This window comes from Sturnira hondurensis, unplaced genomic scaffold (assembly GCF_014824575.4).
Source record: "Sturnira hondurensis isolate 20B ecotype Veracruz unplaced genomic scaffold, ASM1482457v3 Scaffold0006496, whole genome shotgun sequence".
NCBI classification, from domain to species: domain Eukaryota; kingdom Metazoa; phylum Chordata; class Mammalia; order Chiroptera; family Phyllostomidae; genus Sturnira; species Sturnira hondurensis.
The window spans coordinates 19,933,071-19,949,816 of NW_028079127.1; the positions used below are offsets into that span (position 1 = coordinate 19,933,071).

Genomic DNA, 16,746 nt, shown 5'->3' on the forward strand with positions numbered 1-16,746 from the left:
GCCTGCAGCAGTGGGCTGGCAAGCAGGGCCAGCCAAGTCAGGGCAAGGGAGGGGTCTCTTTTGTCTGAATTTAACAGAAGGCAGATTGTCTGGCTGCTCTGGCAGAATGAAAGGGCCGATAAGTTCATCCGGGAGAAACTGCCAGTAGGCGTGTTTGCAGGTCACCACCAGCCTCCCCAGAAAGCCAGCTCCTTCCTTGCAGGGGGCCCTCCACTCCAGCACTTCCCCCAGACCCCTTCACGCTCATCTGGCACAGGGCCTGCCTCCTGTCAGCCAGGGAGCAGCTTGCACAGCTGGCCCTCCAGGACAGTGCAGTCCTGTGGGGACAGAAACCCCACAGCAAGAGTGACTATAGGTTGAATGAAAAAAGTCCCTTCACCCCCTGGGTGGACGCACATGTTCACTGCCCCCTCCCATGGCCACATGCCACTCCCTGGGATAAGACAGTCCCCCAAGGCCAACTTTGGGCGACGGTTCTCAAAACACTGGGCTCATTGGCCTTGAGCACTGCTCTAAACACCAGATTAGGTCTGATCTGACTGGGCAGCCAGTGAAAATGAGCAAAGCTGAGTGGCCTGTCTGTTGATTCTCTTCAGTCGCTGACCAGGGAGCCCCTAAACTTAGGGGAAGCCACCCACCCTTACCCAGGGGAGCCTGACTGAGAGCCCTTTCTCTGCTCTGTCATTTGTCCATGTCTGGCTCAGAGCCCAGCCACAGGTTCCCCCAGGGCAGAAACGCCTCTTCCTCTCAGAGTTGGCCTGAGATCTGGCAGGTCCCTCTCACCAACCTGGGCTACCCTCAGGGGCCCCTTAGTCAAGAGGCATTGATCAGTGACACAACAGCCACTGATTCTGTTATCATGGCGAAGGGGCACACCCTTGGAGCACCGGAAAGGGTTGCACCGAGTGACACAGAGCCTTCGCTCCAAGTGGAGTGCAGACAGACACTGGCAGGGCCTCTGGGCACCCCTCCTGTGGTCTGAGGAGTCCCCAGCATTTCTGGGAGAATGACAGCAATCCCTGGGGTCATCCTGAGGGGAGCTAATTAAGGCATAATGAGTTGGCTCATCAACCAAGCCTCCCATTGTGTCTATAGGAGAAATAAACCCCTGCTGGGACCCAGGGCTAAGGTCACTGTGTGACCTTGTTGTATAAGCTGCTTGCCTTCTCTGAGCCCCTTGGTCACCTGCATCATCAAGTGACCTCATATGTGAGTTTCAGAACTGCCTGCCCACTGAGAGTGACAGATGATCACTTCCTGTGACTGAGTCAGGGCCAGGGTGAACATCCAGTGTGTGTTTCAATCCACAGATATTTACCGAGTGCTGTATACTGGGAATGCGCAGGGGATAAGAGGAACCAGCCCTGCTCTTGTGGAGCCCAAATTCTAGTGTGACAAGAGAGATATCAAATAAGTAAATAAACATGGCCATAAATAAGTAAATAAAAAAGGGAATAATCAGGGGCTGGGAGGGCTGGGAGGGGCCAGAACCTGCTGTGTGTTCCTCCGGGAAGGCCTGTCAGAAGTGAAGGAGGAGGCCGAGGCTTTCCAGGGAAGGACTGGAACAAGTCCGGGGAATGGAGGAGGAGCTGGGCAGGCAGGTCTGAGGAACCTTGGGGGTCGCCATGGCTCAGGCAGTGAATGGAACAGCGAACAGGGGAGAAAGGGCAAATGGTGGGAGTGTCATGCCGGAGCTGGACTGGACCAGGCTGGGGTTTGCCGGAGTAGATTCCCAGGGGCAGGTTAGCTGGAGGGAGGGGGCAAGGAGGTGGGGCGGAAACCAGCCCCGGGGCCACCAGGAAGGAATGTGGTAGGGTGAGGAAGGGGGGTACAGCAGTTTAGCCCTGGAGCCCCTCCTCCCCCTGGTAGGTGGGGAAGCAGAGGCTGAGAGCAGGGCAGCGATTGGGGGTCTTCGGGAAGGAGCACCAGTCACCAGGGAAGTCAAGTCAGAACAAGCATTTAGAGAGAAATGGCTCACTTTCCCTGCCTCCACCTGGAAGGCAGAGAGAGATGGCATCCCTTCTTCCAGGCCCAGAGGAGGAAGGACGAGGGGGAGGAGACGCCTCTGAGGGTAGAGAATGGTTCCTCGGGTGTGGGCAGCTCCTGGTACACAGGGTAGAGGAGTGGAGAGTAGTGGGTGAGGATTAGGGGGCAAGGCCCTGCCCCAAGACAGGTTCCAGGGAAATTATCCACCCAGCTCCCCTGGGGCTGCTGCCAGACTTGGGATTGTAGGAGGTCCTGGGGACAGGTGGGGTGTCCCCTGGAAGGCACTTGAGGCCTCAGCCAGCTGTCCCTTCCATTTCCCTCCTGCTCACTGCTCAAGGCCAGTGGAGGTCAGTCCCTGCACTTACCAAAGTGGACTGAGCTTCTGGTTGGGGTCACGTGTGTAAGTGATCAGGAGAGGGTCTTCGTCCATCAGATGGGCTCACTAGGCTGAACCTGACGAGAGACCTCGGATGGGGAAGGGCCTGGAGGGGGAAGGACTGGGGGCTGGGCTCAGGAAGGGTCCTCAGGTAAATAAGACCCCAGCTTGGAACCAGGGCTCTCTGGGCCTCTGGGTATGGGCGAGACTGGCTGCAGGCATGGTGGAGGCTCTGTGCAGAGGCACCGACTGTCCCAGGGGCCATGCAAAAAGCCATTCATGATGCCTGCAGAGTTTTCTCAGAAAAGGTAAAAAGAAGCATTTCACATCTGCCTCTCTGATCCCATCTCTGTGCCCATGAGGGAATGTGGCAGCGGGTACAATGCCAAGGTGGGGACATGGGGCGGAAGGAAGGCTGCTTCTAGAGGCAATGTCTCGGGTCTCAGAGCCAGGGCCCAGCAGCTGCTCATCCCATTGGCAGGTGGGGGCAGGAAGGAAGTCTGGCCTCAGCTGATCCTTTACTCTCCCTCTGCCTGAAACTTCCTTGTACTTGCCCGGTTGCCTGGGTCCCTCTGCGATTGACTCAGAGTCAGTAGTGGCTCTGAGGCCCTGCTGCAGAGGCCGGTGGGGACGTGGGAGCTCCCTGGCCTCCTGGCTGCTCCTGCACTGGGACCAGCCTTGTTCCCGGTAAGGCCCCTCTGCTGGCAGGAGGCAGGGCCTGCAGGTGCCACAGGCCTACTTGCTCTTTCAGGTGAATACTAAGGGTGAACACTAATGGGCGGCCCAGAGTTGAGGTCCCAGAAGCTGGGGCCCAAGTGCCTGCCTCTGACTGACTGGGACCTTGGGTGAACCTCTTTCCCCCTCTAAACACTGTGGGCCAAGGTTTTCCAAAAGGCTGTTTACTTTCCTTCCCAGGAGAAGGGCCAGAGCACAGGTGCAGATAAGGAGCTGAAGAGGTGGGGAGGGAAAGTGGCCAACCCCCGATGAGGGTTGGGGAGAGTCCCAGGGGGTCCCAGGGGAGGCTATGTAGCCCAGAAGGATGGTCTTTAAGGGGAACCACGGGAAGGGGGAGGAGAGCCCCAACCTCCCCTTCCCAGCTGAGGAATCTCAGGTTGCACCTGAAAGCCAGGCTGACCAGTTGGCCCACAGATGCTTCCCCTCCCCCAGCGCCCTCCCACCCCCACTGGCCTGCGACCTCCATTCCCACGGCCAGCAGCCAGGGAGCTTCCTCACCTGCTGCTGCCCGGCTCCCTCCCTCTGGGCCAGCAGCTGTTCTCAGACAGCTGGATCAGTGTGAGATACTGCCCCGGGCTGAACTGCCCCGACCTCCACTGCCTGGATGGCCCCACTGGCCCACCCACAGCCCTGCCTTTCAGGGGTCCCTGTCCTCCAATCCTGGAGACCCACCACAGCTGTGGGCCGCCTGTACCTCCGGCCAGGAACAACAGCTGGCACTGCTCCCAGGCTCCTCAAGGGCCAAGGTGCCCTCAGCTCCTGTCAGCCCTCAGGGTGAGGTGCCAGCCCCCACCCTACACTTTCCCCTTGTCTTCTTGGGCCGTGGTCTTATGAGCACCCTCAGGAGTGGCCTTCAGGGAGGAGGAGGCTATGGGACCCTGTCCTCCGCTGACTCAGGCCTCTGGGGACAGCAACCAGAGCTAATGTCTAGACCCAAATCTACCTGTGATCCTGCCCTGCTCAGCACTCTGCCTGACTTCCGGCTGCTGGAGAACCAGAATGCCTCTCCTCCTCCTCAAGTGTGGACTCGACCCTCTCCCTCCACTGTACCCCCCAACTTCTCTGCCCTCCACGCCCACCCATATGACCTCCACTTCTACTTCTCCTAGTTCCTCCCCTCCCCTCTCTTTTCTTAAAGTATTCTCTCATCGTCTTTCATTTTTATTTTCTCTGCAATTTTTAAAAAGATTTTATTTATTTCTCTTTAGAGGGGAAGGGAAAGAGAGAGGGAGAGAAGCATCAATGTATGGTTGCCTCTCATGCATTCCCTGCTGGGAACTGGCCTGCAACCCAGGCATGTGCCCTGACTGGGAATCGAACCCCAATCCTTTTGTTCCCAGGTCCGCGCTTCCCCTCCCCTCTTTACCCCAGTCTCTCATGACCCCCGCCACATGGAGACTCCAAGTTCCTGCAAATATGCCAGGCGTCTGCCAGCTCCCCTCCAGTCTTCCCACCTGTGACACGTCTGCCCAGCGCATTCTTCTTCCATTTGGCCAACCTCATTCCTGTCTGTTTCCAGCCTGGGCATGTGTCCCTGCTCCGGATCCCTGCTTAGCCCATCATATTATTATGTTAGATTTAAAGTTGATCCCTAGGACAGACCGAAAGATCTGGGTCTGTCTACTCCTTCCCTCCATCCTGGGAACCTCTAGCACCTGAGATGGGGCCTCCTGGAGAGACCTCCCAGAGAGTCTAATTGGCATTTGGAAGCCTAAACCCCATGAGCCAACATACTTTCAGTCACCTGCAGAATAAATTTAACCCCACCCTGGGCAATAGGGACCTGCCCAAAACAGGTCAAGACCCACCAGTCACGTCACCTCCCCCCAACTTTCTGCAGAGTACCACCTGTGTGGTCCCCTCTTCATCGCCTACCCAGGTCCTGCCTTTCCTCCTTAGGAAGAACACCCACAAGCCTTCCAAGCATCTGACTCTCCTCATTGTGTCTAGGAGACCTCAAGCTCCTGGATAGTGGACATTGCCCTTGATACCATCCTTGAGCTTTGTCCCTCACCCTGGACACACAAAATTTCAATATGCCTCCCGACAATGGCCTGTGGCAGTTACTATTATTGACTCATGTTACAGGTTAATCCTTACCTGGATTCATCTTCATAGACTTCACTGTACCTGGCTCAGAGCAAGGCCCTCCACTGACGCTTGCTGAGGGGGTGAAAGAACAGATAAGTTACATCAAAATTTCAACTACTATGACCCATCCACCCCTGGAGCTTGGGACACAGAGGCTTTGGACCCATGACAGGGGCTTCCAGACTTGGGAGAGACAGGGTCTGTCCCCCTCTCCCCTTGTGCATATGGCCAATGACCAGTCCGGCTTCACATTGCTGGGGTCTTGATGTTGTTGAGTTGTGGAAATAGTCGGGGACAAGGTAGGGAAGAGACTACAGGCCAAACTCAGTGAGGAAGAAAAAACAGAGTAGCCCCTCTCAAAGAGCAGCCAAAAGAGCTGGGGCCAGGGGTTGGACAGAGGTATTCTCAGGGGGCCTGATTGTGAGGTCACCCTGAGAATTCTGGCTTTTAACCTAAGCCCACACCAGCCCTCAAGTGTTAAAGGGTAAGGAACTGGGGGGGGGGGGGCAGGAAGTGGCCAAATCAAACCACAAAGCCCTTTACTGAGGATCTACTCTGTTCCCAGACAGGCAGGAAGTCCAAAGGCAGAGAAATAGAAGACACAGGCAGGACAACCAAGAAGCACGTGTTCTGGCTCTTCAGTGGGGAAGGCCGCACTCAGGAAGCAAGGAGGTGTGTGGGAGTCAGGCAGCCTGGCCTGGCCCGAGGTCATCTGGAGGAGGGGTCACTGCAGCTGGGTCTTCGGGGAGGGGAGCAGTAGAGTCTCCTGCTGCCTTGGTGAATTCCCGGGAGAGGTTCAGCAGTAGCAGCAGAGCCTGTCCCAGCCTGGCCAGATGAGAAAGAAGGGGGGCAAAGGTGACTGCCTAAGCAGGCCCAGATCCTAGACTTTGCTGGAACTTGCCTGACTCTGAGCAGAATGATCTGAAATGGGGGCCAAGAAAGAAAATGAGAAAACGAGGTAGGCCCCGGCTGGTGTGGCTCAGTGCATTGAGTGCTGGCCTGCAAATCAAAGGGTTGCTGGTTCGATTCCCAGTCAGGGCGCATGCCTGAGTTGCGAGCTGGGTCTCTGGTTGGGGGCACATGACGCGCAACTACTCACTGATGTTTCTCTCCCTTTCTTTTTCTCTCCCTTCCCATCTCTCTAAAAATAAATAAATAAAATCTTATTAAAAAAAAAAAAAACTAGGTTGGGGAACTTTCAAGAGAGCCAGCTGCTGGTCCTGCATTGCCTAATGCTAGAGTCATCTCGTTCCAGATTCCTTTCATAATAGGATAAAATGTACCAACAGCAAGGCCCAGAGTGGGGCCTGGTGGAGTCCAGTAACTTCGGTGGCAGGGCCGTGGCTCCCAGGAAAGCCAGGGAAGATGGGGCATTCCTTGGCTGCCTGTCCCCAGCAGCTGCAGGAAGCTGCTCCAAGCTCCCAGCTATGCCCAGCAGGCCCCAAAGAGAAAGTCTTGTTTCCCACCAACCCCCCTGATTAGACACACAGCCTCCCGCTCGGGGCAGCTGAGTATTCCATGGCAGGCCCCCAGGGAGATGGTAGGTGGGGCTGTCAGCCCACATTTAGGAAGGTAGCTTAGAGCCTATCTGGAAACTAAGCCTGAGAAGTGGGTCCCATGGACTTCACTGCCTGTGGCAGGTTCCCCAGCTTTCCTACCTCCATAATTCAAAAAAGCTGTTGATCCTTTCCCGGACGAACACCCCCCACCCCCCACACAGAACCTTTCCTATACAGTCTGCAAGGATCACTGAACATCCTGCAGTGCTCCAGGGACTCCAGGCTAGAAGTCTCTGCAGTGTGGTTAACAGAGGAGAAACTCCCGTGTGGGTCCGGCCTGGCAGGCTTGGGCCCGCTCCCGGCCATCCTGGCTTGCACTGCTCTCTAGACCCTGAGAAGCTAGACTAGGGGAGACTCGTGGGGACCCCCCTGCTCTGCGGCCTCCTTGGAGTTACTCCAACTCCTCCTGTTGGGGACAACATAAAAGAAGGGCAGCTTCATGCTCCCCCGGGAATCCAGACCTAGACTCACCCCAGCTGGGCTGCCCCACCCTCACTAGGCCTCCCTCCCCAGATTCCCAACAGTATCTGCTGCCCCCTAGCTTCTGCCCACTTGGATGAGCCTGGCCGGCAACTGGAGGCCTCCGGAAGCTTAGGAAGCTCTGGGCTAGGTTCACATACGCATGCAAGAACATACCTTCTGTGTTTGTTTTGTTTTATTTTTTTTAATCAGCTATAGCAGTCATTCACCACATTTGTTGAGCACCTGCTATGTACCCTGGGCTAAGCATAGCACAAGGTGAAATCATGCCCCTTCTTCTGGGTCCTGCCGGAATCTCACATCTTCCCCACCTTTGACGGCCCACCCAGGGTAGCCCTCCCAACTGGCTCATCTTGAAACTGAATCCTTCTTCTACTCAGTTAGTAAGCTGCCCAGTGCGGCCACTCCAGGCAGAGCCTGGCCTGGTTAGTCACTTCCTGCTGCTGCCAACCAGCAACTCTGAGCCCACAAAAGGAGATGAGGAAAGGACTTCTGTCCGTCCCAGGACCCAGGAAGCCTTTAACAAAATGAACTGGCCCAACCCTCGCAGGGGTATGCTGGATGTGTCTCTTGTTTTGTTCTGCTGCTTGTCACTACTAGCTGTCCCATGTCAACTGCACATGTGCAGTTTACCTTATCTCCTCCACAAGAATAAAAACTATGAGCACAGAGGCTTTGGTTCACTGCTATATGCCTATATGACAAAAAAGTTCAGTAGATATCTGTTAAATATAAAATTTTATAGAGTTGAGACCAGATTTTATATACAACATGGTATCCTTCTGCCAGAGTTGAACCCCAGTAGGCCACTCATCAGCTGGATGACCTTGGGCAAGTTATGGAAACTTTCCACTCAGTTTTTCTTACCTGTGACACGAGAATGATTTCAATTTCTCCCTTGAAGGGGAATGAGCTGAGTGAAGAACACAAATAAAGAGGATAGCGAGTGCTTAGCACATAGAAAATGCTAAATAAATGTTAATGATTGTTATTATTATTGTTACTATTATTATCCTGCTTCATTCATTCAACATTGCTAGGAGTTTTCCCTGCCCGGATCAGACACTTGATTGCTTTTGGAGATCCATGATGCCATTGGGCCAAGGTAGAGGTTTATGTATATAAGCAAGAACAACTTGTGTGTGCATGTGAGAGAGAGAGAGAGAGAGAAAGAGAGAGAGAGTGTGTGTGTGTGTGTGTGTGTTGAAGAAGGTTGGCTTTCATTAGGTTCTCCAAAGGCCTAGACCAAACATAATTTATTATTTTTTTAAAAGAATATATGTATTTCCCTGGCTGGTGTAGCTCAGTGGATTGAGCACGGGCCTGAGAACCAGAGTATCGCGGTTCGATTCCCAGTCAGGGCACATGCCTGGGTTGCAGGCCAGTTCCCAGCAGGGGACACATGAGAGGCAACCGTACATTGATATTTTTCTCCCTGTCTCCTTCCCTTCCCCTCTAAAGATAAATAAATAAAATATATAAAAAAAGAATATATGTATTGCCCTGTTTGGTGTGGCTCAGTGGATTGAGTGCCGGCCTGCGCATGGTTTCCTTGTTTTGTTTATTGATGGAATTCTTTTTAAAAATATTTTATTTATTTATTTTATTTTATTTTTTATTTTTATTTTTTAAATATTTATTTATTTATCTTTAGAGAGGAAGGGAAGGGGAGAGGGAGAGAAATATCAATGTATGGTTGCCTCTCATGCGTCCCTTGCTGGGAACTGGCCTTCAACCCAGGCATGTGCCCTGACTGGGAATCGAACCGGGATCGTGTGGTTCGCTGGTCCGCGCTCAATCCACTGAGCTACACCAGCCAGGGCTTATTTATTTATTTTAGAAAGAGCGGGAAGGAGAAAGAGAGGGAGATAAACATAGATCAGTTGTTTCTTGCACACCCTAACCTGGTCAACAATCCAGGCACATGCACCCTAACTGGGAATTGAATGGGCTACCTTTCAGTCTGCAGGCCACTGCTCAACCCACTGAGACGCACCAGCCGTGGCTTGATGGGATTCTTGGTAATACTAAGAGATAATACTAAGAGATAAGGTCTGGGAGAGACCTTTGGAAAGTTGAGGGTCGAAGGCTCAGGTAAGGAATGTCATTCCATGCACCCAGAGCCTATCTCCCTCCTGTGCCAGCCCCACCGGCCTTGGGAGCCTATTCTTACAGGTGGGTGATTCTCCACTTCCCAGCAGGTGGCGCTATTGTCCTGTGCTGAAAGTTGCCAGCTTGGATACCTTCTCTGAGGCAGAGACATGGACCAGTCCTAGGCGTCCAGGGCGTGGTCCGTTGCGTGGACCAGAGCAATGAGCGCAAAGCTATTCCATTAATTCAGGAATTCCACAAACACTAACTGAACACCAACTATGTGCCATGCACTGGGAATTTAGCCAGGAACAAGACAGACCAAACTCTGCTTTTCCAGGATTTTTATGTTAGTCATGCAGTCAAATATGGCAGCTACTAGGCACACATGACTATTGAGCACTTACAATCTAACTAATTTGAATGAAGAAGTGCAGTTAAGAGTAAAATACACACCTGATATCAAAGATTTGGCTAAAATAATGTAAAATATCTAATTAACATTTTAAATCAGTTTTATGTTGAAATGATCATATTTTGGGTTAAGAAAAATATCGTATTAAGAAGAATTTAAGCCCTGGCTGTTGTGGCTCAGTGGATTGAGTGCCAGCCTGCAAACTTAACAGTCGCCGGTTCAATTCCCAGTCAGGACACATGCCTGGGTTGCAGGCCAGGTCCCCAGTTCGGGGCACACAAGAGGCAACTAATGGATGTTTCCCTCCTTCTCTCTATCTTCCCTTCTCCTTTCTCCGAAAATAAATTAATAAAATATTTTTTAAAATCTAAAATTAAAATAAAAGACAGATTGGATCAAAAAAACAAGAACGATCTTTATACTATTTTCAAGAGACTCAGCTTAGATAGAAGATGAAGGACCCGAAAAGACTAAAAGTAGAAACTTGGAACAATATATTCCATGCAAATAGTAACTAAAGGAGGTCTGTTTGGCTATATTATTATAAGACAAATAAGACCTAAATCAAAACAGTTTACAAGGGACAAAGAAGGCAATATATTGATAAAAGATACAATATATCAAGAAGATATAAAAATTAGAAACATATACACATCTAACAATAGAGCTCAAAAATATATGAAGCAAACCCGACAGAACTGACAGGAGAAATAGTTCTACCGTAATAGTGGCAGACTTCAGTGTTCCACTTTCTCTAATGTTCCACTTTCTTCTGTTTGGATAGAACCACCAAACAGAAGACCAGTAAGGAATAGGAGGGGGTGAACAGCTGGACCTAATGGACACTCCACCAATCACAACAGGTTACACGCTCTTCTCAGGTCCACATGGAACGTTCTCCAGGACAGCCTATATGTTATGACACAAAACAAGTCCTAAGAAATTTTAAAAGATTGAAATTATACAAAGTAGCTTTTCTGATCACAATAGAATAAAACTAGAAATGAGTAAGTGAAGGAAAACAAAAAAATCACAAATGTGGACATTTAAAAACATATCCTATGATGGTTTATGTGTCAGCTTGACCAGATCACATGTTACCTACATATTTAGCCAAACATTACTCTGGGTGTGTGTCTGTGAGGGTGTTTTGGGGTGAAACGTGCATTTGAATAGTCAGTGTGAAGCACATTGCCCTCCCTAATATGGTGGGCCTCATCCAATCCATTGAAGATCCAAATACAACAAAAAAAGCTGAGTAAGTGCGAACTCCTCCTGCCTGAGTACTTGAGCTGGAACGCTGGCCTTTTCCAATTTTTGGACTTGAGCTGAAATATCAGCTCTTCTTGGTCAAATTTCTGATCCAGGGGAGGAAAGCTCCTAGCAATAGTGAATGAACAAGGCAGGATAATAATAGTAACAACAATAACCACTAACACTCATCTGTTGGTAGACACTTGGATTTGCTCATTTCTTCTCATTAAGTAGTAGTACACTGTATGAATATAGCACAGTTAGTTTTTCTGTTCACCTGTTGGATATTTGAATTATTTCCATTTTTTGGCTATTTTGAATAAAGCTCGTGTGTGCTTCCATTTTGGGGGTACAAATACTTAAAGAGTGTAATCACTTGACCATATTATAGATATAAATTTAGTTTTAAAGAGATGCCAAACTGTTTTTCAGAATGGCCAAAAATAATCAGTAGATGAGGGTTCTGGGCAATCCACATCCTTGGCAGTCTTTAATTTTAGCCTGTTTTTAGTGGCTGTGTGGGGATGCTAATTTGTCTTTCCTTGATGAATAATCGCGTTAAGCTATGTATTAGCTAATAGCTAATACATAGCTTAACATATGAGGTATTTATCTTTTGGGAATTATCTGATCAAATCCTTTGCCCATTTAAAGAAAAGGCGGGATTTATACCTATTTTTGCAATTAATGTCGGCAAGCACTTTTATGATCATTCGTGCTCATGGCTTTACAGGCTTTAACTGACGACCCCTCTGCACAGAAGCAGTAACGGAGAGACCAGAAGCGACAAGAGGTGTCAGGACGGCTTAGTTACAGAAGCGATGGGCCGTTTTGTAGGGAGGGTACCCGAAGACTGCAAGGCTGGCACGGCGCTTGAATGAAGCACTTCCTCCGGCACTTCCGACTCGGGGCCCGCCCTGAGCATTGGTGATTGGTTGGGCTGGCCAAGCGCGAGTCCTCCCGGGAGTTGTAGTTCTTGGGGCTGTGTTGGGAACGCCGGAAAGGACCAGCAGTCCGAGGCTAGAATCGGCGGTTGTGCTTGCTCCCCGCCGCTGGCACAATGTCCCGCGTGCAGGTGCCCTGCCATGTGAAAGGCACCGTGGCGCTACAAGTGGGCGATGTGCGGACCTCCCAAGGCCGGCCTGGTGTGCTGGTCATCGATGTCTCCTTCCCCAGCGTCGCGCCCTTCGAGGTGAGCAAGCCCCGTGGGCGGGGCTGACCTGGGAACTCGGGTGTATCCTAGGCGTCGAATCTTTTACATAAAGCCTTGGCACTGGCCTCGCCCTTGAAAATCAGTTAACCATTTATTTATTCCTTCAGTTAATACATATTATTATACTAGAAGGCAGCTTACTACTGTTCTGTTTTGTGCACCGTCTCCCTCCCATATCCAGAACAGCATCGACAGGGAAGTGCCAAGACAGCCGCTTAGGTGTTGGAAATAAGGTTGGGAGCCAAATATAGATGAGGCGGTTTTGTCGCTGGGGGTCATTAGACAATGAGTTACCCTAAAACCTGCCTCCCATCCATCCCTATAGTCTCTGCTGGAGGTCAAGTTCAATGCATCCCTCATCAGGCACCTCTCAGTGGCTCCAGGTTGTTGGGCTTTTTACAAAAATTATTTATTTTGGATGAGTGGGGGAGAGGAGAGAAATGTCAATTTATTGTTCCACTTATCTGTGCATTCATTGGTTGATTCTTGTGTGTGCCCTGACGGGGGGGATCAAACACGCAACCTTGGTGTGTCAGGGTGATGCTGTAACTAACTTAGCTACCCGGCCAAGGCTGGCTCCAGATTTGTCTCCAGTTGCACCTCCACATCCAGTTGGCCAAGTGATGGGGCACTGCAGGACTTCAACACAAAGGATGAAGTTTGTTTTCTGATGGCCTGGCATTCAGGGCCACCTTGTGTCTGTGCCCTGCCTACCTCTTGGCCCCAAGCACTTTGTCTAATAGAGTGTGGTTCTCACCCAAGCTGTTCCTTAAGTATAAGCTGGGAAGTCCTGATTCAGTATGGTGGAGCCTGTGTGTGTGTATTTAAACTTTCTTGGGTGAGTCTGCCCTGGCTGGTGTAGCTCAGTGGATTGAGTGCGGGCCTGCGAACCAGAGGATCGCGGTTTGATTCCCACTCAGGGCACATGCCTGGGTTGCAGGCCGGTTCCTTGCAGGCCGGTTCCTTGCAGGCCAACTACCAGCAGGGGATGCACAAAAGGCAACCATACATTGATGTTTCTCTCCCTCTCTCCTTCCCGTCTAAATATAAATAAATAAATAAAATTTAAAAAAATAAAATAAAATAAACTTTCTTGGGTGATTCTGATCAGTGTCCAGTGATGAGAGGTGCTGTAGCTAGGCCCGTTACATGCTACTTTTACATCTTCTACCTTTCTTGGCCCCTTTAGTGACCTCTTCTGCCTTTAGGCCTCGTCTGTACATTTTCTGCCTCCTCCAGGATAAAGGCTCCAACGTCTGGCCATATCTTGGGCATGTGGCAAAATCTGCAATTGTTTATGTGACTTGGTCATTTAGACCATGAGCTCCTTTAAGAACGTGAAATTGTTTTTGAGTCCCCAAAAGATGCTTGTTAGGTTGATAGAAGAGGGCATTGCTAAGGGGAGGAGGAAATAGTGCCTTTGAGCCTTTCAGGCCCTGGCCTTGGCTCTGATTTGTCATGGTGGGTTGTGTGTGCTCTAGTTGCAGGAGATTACATTTAAGAATTACTACACAGCCTTTCTGAGCATCCGTGTTCGCCAATACACCTCGATGCACACACCAGCCAAGTGGGTGACCTGCCTGCGGGACTACTGCCTGATGCCTGACCCACACAGTGAGGAGGGAGCTCAGGAGTATGTATCGCTGTTCAAGCACCAGGTCAGCTGGGACTCAGCATGGCCAGGGCAGCCCAGATGAGGGGGCCTGAGAATTGGGCCAGGCTACCAGGAGGGATGAGCAGGGCAAGGGTTTCCTGGGCTGTGGCTCTTTGGGAAGGGCCTTGAAGGGACTACTGTTCTTTCCTTCCCAAAGGCCTGGGGAGGTGGTAGCTTGGCTCATTGCTCATTGGGAAGCTTCTGGTCAGTGACCTAGGGCCTTGCTGGGTCCCTGTATGTGTACGTATCAGATGCTGTGTGACATGGGTAGAATACTGGAGCTGCGTCTGATTCTGCGACAGCCATCGCCACTGTGGCTGTCTTTCACAGTGGAGGAGCTGCAGATCTACCAGCAGGGACCAAAGGTAAGTGACGAGCTCAGAAATGCTGGTTGTCCCTTTCCCCCAGAAGCTCTGAGCCATGGCTGACAGAGCTGGGGGTAGGGGTGGGGTTAGGGGTGAGAGTGAGTGGGTAAAGATAATGGAAGTCAGCCAGGTGGGAGTGTTGAAAGCTCGTGATGAGAGGTAAGGCTGTGTCCCCATGTCCCCTGACCTTTGAAGCCACCTGCCTCTTTCAGAGCTGGAGCCTTCAGGTGCTGAGAGATACTTCTGTGCCTTGTGTTCCTGGGGTGTGCTTCTGCATAGCAGAAGAGCTTAGGTGGTCTGACTTTTGGGCCTTTATGGACCCCTGAACAAGGTTTTCCCAGGTTCAGGGACTCTTATCTCTGCTCCCAGGACCTTGGAAACTGGTTCCGGGAGTCTCCTCCTCCCCATACCTCAGGGAAGGATGTCTTTGCTTTGCTTTGCAGAGCCCCTCCATGACCTTCCCCAAGTGGCTCTCCCACCCAGTGCCTTGTGAGCAGCCCGCGCCCCTCCTTGAGGTAAGCCCTCACTCTGGGTAAGAACCACATGTAAATAGCTCTCCTGTCCGGGTGGGCCCCTATCTGCAGTGCACCAGACCCGGTGCCCTTGGTTCCCTCTGTGCCAGTTTCCTCCTGGGTGTTCCATGGCATTTGAGGTATCTCTGGGTGGGGCTGGCTCGCCTGCCGCCCGTCAGGCCCCAACCTCATTTGCCACAAGTCATCTGAAAATGTCACTGATCTCAGCTGGAGGACCCCGTAGCCCAATTTGGCCTTTCTGGAGCTCTAAGGGCACTGCTGGGGAGAGACCCCTGGCCACTGACCCCTCCTTCTGGAGCAGGGTCTCCCAGACCCCAGCAGGGTATCCTCCGAGGTGCAGCAGATGTGGGCGCTGACAGAGATGATCCGGGCCAGTCACACCTCCACGAAGATCGGCCGCTTCGATGTGAGTGATCGCTTCTGTCTGTGTGGCCCCCATCGCCCCGAGCAGGTCAGATCTGACAGTCTTTTGTGTTGCAGGTGGATGGCTGCTACGACCTGAACTTGCTCTCCTACACTTGAGTTGTGGCTCTCAAGCAGGACATTGACCTTCCTTGCCCACTGAAGACTGGTCTGGGTCATCCGAGGCTGAAGTGCTTTCCCTGTGCATTCTAAGTGTTGGCCTGTATGCCCATTCTGTCTGGGCCACATTCACAGAGTCAAGATTCTAGAGGGCTCACTGTGCTGCTTCTGCATGAGCTCCTGGTGGGGGGGTTGCACGCTGTCCTCACCTGACCGCAACCCAGAATTCCTTTTCCCTAAAAACACTCTAGTTCTACTCACTAAAAATCGATGTGTGCCCTGTGCTCCTCCTGCCAACATGCACACTTCTGTCTCTGCCTGCTCCCTCACGTGAGTGCGGCAGGCTGGGTGACCTACTAGAACCTGCTCTGTCTAGCATTGTAGGTTGTTGTAGCCCTGGCACTCATGTAGTTTGGAAGCTTGAGGGAGAAATGGGAGCCCCCAGTCTTCCTTCTGCGCCCCCTAGTGGTCTTCTTTCCCTTTGGTGTCATGCCCACAAAAAGAAATTTCCTGTCTCAACTCCCGCTGCCTGCTTTGCCCTTATCCAAGTGACAGCGGCTTCCACATAGCTGCTGTGGTCAAAAAGGAGCCCAGGGTGACAGTTTTCCTTGAGGGTCGCCATTCTTTTTGCTGTAACTAGTGTGCAACATTTTGGGAAAAGACAGAAGGAAAAAACAAAAAATTCCTCCTATTTGCCTAGGGAACAAAGCTAGCAATTTGAGCCGCCAGTCCCTGGCTCTCTGAGTTATCTTCTGGATGTATGTTCAAGAGGGTCTGGTCACCTAGCCTGGGCAGAAGCGCCTGGCAAGGCCAAGGTCTGAAAATGAGTCCTATGACTTACTTGCTATCGGACACGGCCTGAAGTACATCCTTGTCCCTTCTCCCAGCTGCCCCCTTCCAAAAGTCATGCTCATGGTGATGAGGGAGCATGGTGGGGAGTGGTGAGGCTTCTCATTGGTGTCTAGAGGCTAAGTCTTCTACAGCCCCACGCCAGCCACTAAATAGGCAGGCTGCTCGTCCTAATGAGAAAATCCTGCTTGTCTGTCTTTTTTTCCCTGTCTTTGTCCCTGATGCCTATATGAGGCAGCACTGCAGCGTGCTGGGCCTGGGAAATGAGGTACTTACATGGCTCAGCAGCTTTCAGGGGGAGAGTCAGCCACCTTTTGGTGGCCACCCTTCTCTCACCCACCAGGGTTCTTGCAGGTGGTACCTTTCCCTGCAGGGTCATTTACTTAGCTCCATTCAGCTTTTGCTAAGAGGGTAATGACCACAGTTCTTTGCTCAGGGAGTATCACCCTCTGTGTGTGTGTGTGTGTGTGTTGAGGGGGTCTCTCGGGTGGCAAGGACAGTGCTTCATTCACAGCTGTGTCCCCAGCACCTGGCAGAGGGCCTAGCGTGCACCAAGGTCAATAAACACTGGTGGAATGCATGACTGCTGGCGGCTGCCTTTGTCCACCCAGCGGGAGAGCTGG

At 51.5% G+C, this 16,746-nt stretch overlaps 1 protein-coding gene and 1 non-coding gene across 2 annotated transcripts; both read left to right on the forward strand.

Annotated features, from left to right (window-relative positions):
• Window positions 1-11,952: 11,952 nt before the first annotated feature.
• Window positions 11,953-16,703, forward strand: NICN1 (nicolin 1, tubulin polyglutamylase complex subunit). The gene is made up of 6 exons (XM_037049720.1): window positions 11,953-12,179; window positions 13,682-13,858; window positions 14,106-14,219; window positions 14,663-14,734; window positions 15,054-15,158; window positions 15,233-16,703. Exons 1-6 carry the CDS (start codon window positions 12,048-12,050, stop codon window positions 15,272-15,274), a joined length of 642 nt encoding a protein of 213 aa, XP_036905615.1. The 5' UTR covers window positions 11,953-12,047; the 3' UTR covers window positions 15,275-16,703.
• Window positions 15,807-15,941, forward strand: LOC118989685 (small nucleolar RNA SNORA16B/SNORA16A family). Its single transcript, XR_005067060.1, has one exon. It is a non-coding gene; the product is annotated as a small nucleolar RNA SNORA16B/SNORA16A family (small nucleolar RNA).
• Window positions 16,704-16,746: the final 43 nt, after the last annotated feature.